The 7,309-nt window shown below is 31.6% G+C and overlaps 2 protein-coding genes across 4 annotated transcripts in view; one reads left to right on the forward strand and one right to left on the reverse strand.

Annotated features, from left to right (window-relative positions):
- The window catches only part of LOC105211224 (alpha-tocopherol transfer protein-like), a 34,776-nt gene that overhangs the window by 18,494 nt on the left and 8,973 nt on the right, over window positions 1–7,309 (reverse strand). The gene's annotated exons all lie outside the window — the stretch shown is intronic.
- On the forward strand, window positions 3,344–7,132 carry LOC105211267 (neuropeptide FF receptor 2). Its single transcript, XM_029039579.2, has 5 exons — window positions 3,344–3,565; window positions 4,588–5,073; window positions 5,147–5,290; window positions 5,357–5,701; window positions 5,772–7,132. Exons 1-5 carry the CDS (start codon window positions 3,539–3,541, stop codon window positions 6,039–6,041), a joined length of 1,272 nt encoding a protein of 423 aa, XP_028895412.2. The 5' UTR covers window positions 3,344–3,538; the 3' UTR covers window positions 6,042–7,132.

The following is a 7,309-nucleotide window of genomic DNA, read 5'->3' on the forward strand; positions in this document are numbered from 1 at the left end:
TATATACTTTATATGACCTCCGACGCTTCCTTCTGGATTTTACAAACTTCGTGACAAACTTAATATACCCTGTTCAGGGTATAAAAAAAGTGTAAAACAGTTAAAAAACTATCATATAATAAGGAAATAATATTCATTTTATTACAGAATGTAGATTAAGAGGCTAAATCAGTGTAACCCAAAAAATAGGAGTTTTCCGTGATTTTTTTTTTTAAGAAAGTATTCGATTGAATGTTTCGATGTATTTTGGACATATAGGTATATTTTTAGCTATATATAATTTTTTTTTTTACAAAAATATTTAAAAAGAATGGAGTTATGGGTTGTCTTGGGAGGTTCAAAAAAAGTTCACCGACTGCTGACATGATTCCGTCCGAATGAGTAGCTGAAACAAAAAAATCAAAAAGGTATTTCCTATACATACAATGACCTACGATTATTGAAAAATATCAAAAATTAGCAAAATGGAGTAGCTCTGAAAAATTGTCGTTTTTAGGTAAAAAAATAGTCGCCTTTTTAATGCCAAATTGACAATTTTTAACAAATCAAAAAGATCGCAGGTCATTGTAAAGTAAATACATTCAAGAATACTCATTTTTAATTTGAAGTCGATCGGTCAATTTCTCGTTGAGTTATGATGCCAGCAATTGAGAAATGTCGTTTCGAGAATCGCCCTTGCGGCCGCTCTTTAGAACGTTGTCATTCAAAAACTATTCAAGATAGGACCTTAACGTTTTCACAAAATATTTTTGATTGTATAAACTATCGAATAAGCAAAAAATAAAAAAATAAATTTTTTGATGTCAGAATGGTGTCATCCCTTAAGGACCGATATTCCGGAGGCATGTGATCTTTCAAAAAATTATGAACGACAGCCAGGTCAGGAACGACTGCCTAGTCATATATAGTCCGGCTGTAGTTCTCAGGACGCTGTAATCAAGGTCAACCAACCGTAAACCCCAATATGTTTTTCCGACCGACAAATCCGGACCACTAAAAAGGTGTTTGAGATGAATGGTATTTATAAGACATGCTAAGTGGTGTTTGGGTAGTGCCTTACGGCCAATTTTGTTATGAATTTGATCTCGGGAGGCAACTTGAACGTGTCGATGAGCCAACGTTAGAAGTAAATTACGTTTTTCATGAAAGGAAATTCATTCTTCATTTACTACATCCACAATATTTCGCTTTGATTCTTGACAAGGAGAATGCAGACAAAATTATATAAATATTACTTAGCTGACACCAACAGATATCTACAATAATGGTACACAATAAAATGCAATGTGGGCGGCAAAGGTTTTTTGCACTTCCAATGTATGTATATGGAATGTTGCATTAGAGTACACATGCTTGTTAAATGTATATAATTAATTTACAGAGCTGATTCAATAACCAGTAATTGGTTTTTTAATGCATATTTAATACAACGACACCCATTTAAGCGCTGCAGTATCATTTCATTCAAGTGCATTAGAATAGAAATCTTTAATATTTGGAAATATTGCAGAAAACAGCTGCCTTATACGAAAGTTGTAGATTAGATACAAGCATTTATGAGAGTTCAAAGAAGAGCTAAATAGAAATTAAGATATTGTGGTTGAATAAATAATACAATATAAAGGAGATAAAAAGCGTCATTATTAATCACTCTTCCAAATATTACGCAATATTGATTTTTTTCGTAAATATAATTTTGTAACAATTAAGAATTTTTTCTCAAATCCTTCATTTGAGTTCATCAGGATAATTTAAAATCTAATTTTCCAATAGATATCTATTCTAAGAGATCTCTGTACCAACATCAACCCAAAAAGTTCTAGAACTATGGATTCCCCCGTTTATAGAAACATTCCAAAATTCATACCACATATCGATAATATAACTCGTCCGAATTTCGTCAAGGTTAGATACATCACATAAGTGTTATTACGCTGTTTATCAAAAGAAAACATGAAAACGTCTGTTAAATAGCATATTCTATAGGGAGTTCCACACGTAAATAACCGCTTTCATACGTTGAATATTAAAATAAACGTAATAACCGAATAAAACATATAAATATAATGTATAACACATCACAATTATTATTATCGAGATTGCTAATGCAAACAAAATATAATGCTTTTAACCAAATTTGACAGACAGACAATTGACACAATGAGCAATAGCTATGGCGACAACAACAACAGATATGCATGTTTTAACAAAACTAAAGCTACGATTAGTGAGAATGGTTATAATTTAGATAAAAAAAAATCACATTGGCTGATAAACAATTTTGTATTGGGATTCCTACAATTTTTTTTATTTATTTTTTTTTGTTTTTTTTTTTTTGTAAATCTACATATGTATGTATAGATATACAATATGTACACTTATTAAATATGTATTGTTGACATTGGATGAATATTTAAAAATGATGTTGGTGGCGTCAATGCACCTTATCTAAGTACTTGCTTCCATATATGTAGGTCTAATAATGTAAATATCTACAGGGTTGTGCGGTGTATTATGGGAAAAATTGCTATAATTTAACACTTTAAACATTAACAATCACAATTCATAAAACCATAATCAAGAATTTTCAAATTTTTAAATTTTCAAACACAAAGTGTTACTTTTACAAAGCGATCATTTGAAAATTGAGTTTAAGTATTGACTCGAACTTCTTGTCTTGATATTAACCTCAGTGAGTTCTACTGTTTTCAGTGGACTGCGAACTGTAGATTGCTGATCTAGAGTTCATCACTTCGAAAATAAGTACTTGCCGTGACTTGAACTTGCCTCAAGAGCACTAAGAAATTATTATCTCTGAGAATTTTCAACCTTTATTCTAGTGTCTTGTTCCAAAAACTATTGATCTCTTTGAACTATATCAACATTTTTCATTATTTCTGCAATTGATCAAAACATTAATTATAAAATAACGAACATGATCCGTTGAGTTTTATCTTCCTAGTATTAAAACTCTGTTCTGTCCATATTGATTCAATTTTGAAATGTCTCAAACCCTGATACAACCCGCTGAGCAACTATCAGTTAGTTAACCAACCATCCCTGTATATTGGTATATTTTTAAAATCATACCAAGTTTTATCAAACGAGACAGATGGACGACTTGTTGGCGACATTTACTCGTATGTATCGATCCTTTTGCGCATGGTCGCCACACGCGCGCTTGCGACACTTGTTCGTCGGTGCTCCTAATGTAAGTGTGACACTTTCCGGAACCAACGTAAATGCCTTTAATACGCAAAACAAACCGATGAAAGTGTATTGGTATCTGCACTACTGAGCTTTTAATCAAATTAATTTTTGGCGAACAGTTGTATCTGAACAATCAAGAGAGTAGCAAGTGGCGTTAAATAAATGCAACTAATAAAACTTTCGCTTTCGAGGAATATTTTTTAATCAATATTTAATAATAATCATTTTACTAAGTGAATACTATTGGTATTGATGGCGTTTTCAACAAAAGCAGTTGAAAAAGAATTGAAAATTGTTAACAAACAAATTTAAATAAAGCAATGTATAAATGTCTTCTGCGGAGGAAGTAAATATGGTGAGAATGAGGAAGGTATTCAGGACCTTATAACAAAAATTGGATTACGCGAAAAAAATCATTTATTTTTCGAAAAAAGATAAAAATATAAAAAAAATATGTTTATTTTATAGAGAAATTCATCACATAATTTTATGTACAAACAAAAGTAAAAACCAAAAATAGCATATAAAAAAAATAAAATTAATTTGTGTTTAATAATAAATACCATATAATTTTTAACGATTGAAAATGAATTTCCCCCGAGACATTCAAAAAGTGTGAAAAATATTAAAAAAAAAAAAATAAAAAAAAAATAAAATAAAAATAAAAAAATTAAATTTAAAAATAAAAAAATTAATAAAAATAAAAATATGAATAAAACAAAAATAAATAAATAAAAATAAAATAAGAAAAAAGAAATAAAAAAAATAAAATATATAAAAAGAGAAAAAAATAAAAAAAATTAAATAATAATAAAAATAAATAAAAATAAAAAAAAAATTAAAAATAAATAAAAAGAAAATAAAATAAAAATAAAAAATTAAGAAAACAAAAAAATGTTATATGAAAAAAAGTTGTAAAAAAATTAAAAAAAAAATTAATAAATTATATGATAAACAATAAATTATTTAAAAAATAAAAACTCAACACAAAAAATAATAATTGTAAAACCGTTAACACACGAAATCTTAAGAAGTCGACATACTGCCTAAAACTGTACTATATTTGCCAGTAAAAAAAAAATTATCGAAAAATAAACTTTTAAATTTTTTATATTTGGTGGGAAGCAATGAGCTCATTTTGCGGTATAGTGGAAATTCCCGATGAACTTTTCGTAAATAACATATTGTACTCCAAAAAAAAATATACAAGTAACAGCTCATAAAACAGTTTCCGTACATTTTTATACCGAGAAATAAATAATTCTTCGAAATAAAAATTCCAATTAAAATGCTTTCAATTGCAATATTTTTTTTCCTAAAATTTGCTAATCACTTTAAAAACCGCATATCACTTTTATATTTCTTTGCTAAACGCAGATGAACTATAGTGACATCAACTTTCCTGAAGATCGCATATGGAAACGTTTGCCCGATTGGGAAATAACGCTCAAGGTCTCCACATTTGTGCCGGTCATCGTTTTCGGTTTATATGGCAATTTCGTCATGTTGCAGCTGATCGTACTAAATCGTCCGCTACGCACGCCCACCAATATGCTAGTGGGCAATATGGCAGTAGCCGATATGTTGACACTACTGATATGTCCTGTGATGTTTATGATCAACGATTTCTATCAGAACTATCAACTGGGTTCGATCGGTTGCAAAATGGAAGGTTTCCTGGATGTGGCTTTTCTCATCACAGCCGTTTTAAATTTATCGGCTGTCAGTTATGATCGCCTAACAGCTATCGTACTGCCGTCGGAAACACGCTTAACAATGTGGGGTGTGAGATTTGCGATTGCCTTCACATGGATGGGTGGTTTTTTGATAGCACTGCCATTGGCTTTATATAGAACGTATAAGGTAGGAGAAAATAATTATAATTTTGCGTATTAATATACGTTTGAGGTTGTATACTTTGAAACCACTTTTGTAGGTGCGTGTGTGGAGGAACTTCAAGGAGATGTATTGCAAAGAGAATCCGCAAATCTTACCAAAATATTGGTACGTGTTAATTACAGTTATGGTATGGCTGCCGCTGAGCGTAATGCTAATATGTTATTCAGCGATTTTCTATAAGGTAGGCATTGAGCTTTAATAAAAATATAGAATTATTTTTCAAACTTCTTTATAATTTCACACACAGCTCGATCGCTATGAGAAACGTGTACTCAATCGTGAGCACCCACTTGCAGTATCTTATAAGAAAACTGTTGCCAAAACGCTCTTCATTGTGGTGATCGTTTTCATTGTATTGCGTTTACCATTCACAATTTTGGTCATACTGCGTGATCAATACATAACTACAAACGATAGTTACATACATATTAGTTTCCACATCTTCTGGTATATATCACAATATTTAATGTTCCTAAACGCAGCAGTGAATCCGCTGATCTATGGTTTTAACAATGACAACTTTAGACGCGCTTACGATCAGACACCGCTTTGTAACTGTATAAAACGGAATCCCAACAAAATACAAACTAATGTGAGTGTGGCTCTCAGCATTTTAATTTAAAATAATGTACTAAATTTTATATTTTTGTCTTCATCATTAGAAATCTTCCTGTTGCAATGGCTGCATGTGCTCCATTTTGAAATGGTGCAAACTGATCTGTTGTTGTTTCAGTTTAAGCGCTAAAAAGACTTTCTCTTTTACTGGTGATCAACAAGTTCAGAACGCCGAGGTGGCGCGCAGTGCAAGGGCGTCAGTTGTGGTGGCGGAGGTGCCGACGAAAGAGACGAATGTAAATGTGGTACAAACGACATATAATCGCTTCGACAATGAGGGTTACCACAATAATGTTATAAGTGAAGGTTTTATATGATTTATGCCCAGCTTTAGTGAGGACTTTGATTTTTAAATGCCTTGCATTTATTAACTGTAATATTTTTTTGTTTTCCTTTAAGTGTTATTGTTGTTTTTAATGCAATGCAATTATGAGAATTGCCTAAATATGCAATATAATGTGCCAAAAATAAGCAAAATTAGTAAATGAGGGGAAAGTCTAAAGTTTCTATGTTTTTATACTCTCGCAACAAAAGTTGCTAAGGTGACGAGTAAAGTTCAAATCCGGATGTCTGTCTGTCCGTCCGTCCGTCCGTCCGTCTGTCCGTCCGTGCAAACTGTAACTTGAGTAAAAATTGAGATATCTTAATGAAACTTGCAACACGTGTTCCTTGGCACCATAAGAAGGTTAAGTTCGAAGATGGGCGGAATCGGACCACTGCCACGCCCACAAAATGGCGATAACCAAAAACACATAAAGAGCTATAACTAAGCCATAAATAAAGTTATGAAAATAAAATTTGGAATTTTTTGGAAAAGTGGGCGTGACCCCGCCCCTAATAGGTTTTTTGTACATATCTTGCAAACCAATAAAGCTATATAAACCAAACTTTCTGCAGTCGTTTCTTTTAGAAGTTTCCTTATACAGTCCAAAAATGAAAGAAATCGGATAACCACGCCCACCTCCCATACAAAGGTTAGGTTGAAAATGACTAAAAGTGCGTTAACTCACTAACGAGAAACGTCAGAAACAAAAAAATTTACATAAGAAATGGCAGAAGGAAGCTGCACTGAGATTTTTTTACAAAATGGAAAATGGGCGTGGCGTCGCCCTCTTATGAGTCAAAAACCATATCTCAAGAACTACTCGACAGATTTCAATGAAATTCGGTATATAACATTTTCTGGACACCCTGATGACCCTGGTGGAATATGGTTCACAACTACGCCTACTTCCCATATAACTCAATTTTGAATCCTACTGATTCGTTTACTTTATAATGCATAAGGAACAGATAAAGATAGCGGAATAAAACTTTACACAAATACTGTATTTAAGCTGTGACATCACATGTGGAAAAATTGTCAAAATCGAACCATGACTTTTCAAGGCCCCTGATATCAAACATGAAGAACTCAGTGCCTAAGGGTAATTTTTCACCGCAATTAATGGTAAATCTTATTGATCTAATTGAAAATTTGTTTAACGTAATAATGGAAATTATTGAATAATTGTATAAAAAAATAAAATTAAGTTGCAATTGAAAAATGTGTACATTTATCAATTAATCTTTAAGTATCTAATTG

The sequence above is a fragment of the Zeugodacus cucurbitae genome, chromosome 6 (assembly GCF_028554725.1).
Source record: "Zeugodacus cucurbitae isolate PBARC_wt_2022May chromosome 6, idZeuCucr1.2, whole genome shotgun sequence".
Lineage (NCBI taxonomy): Eukaryota > Metazoa > Arthropoda > Insecta > Diptera > Tephritidae > Zeugodacus > Zeugodacus cucurbitae.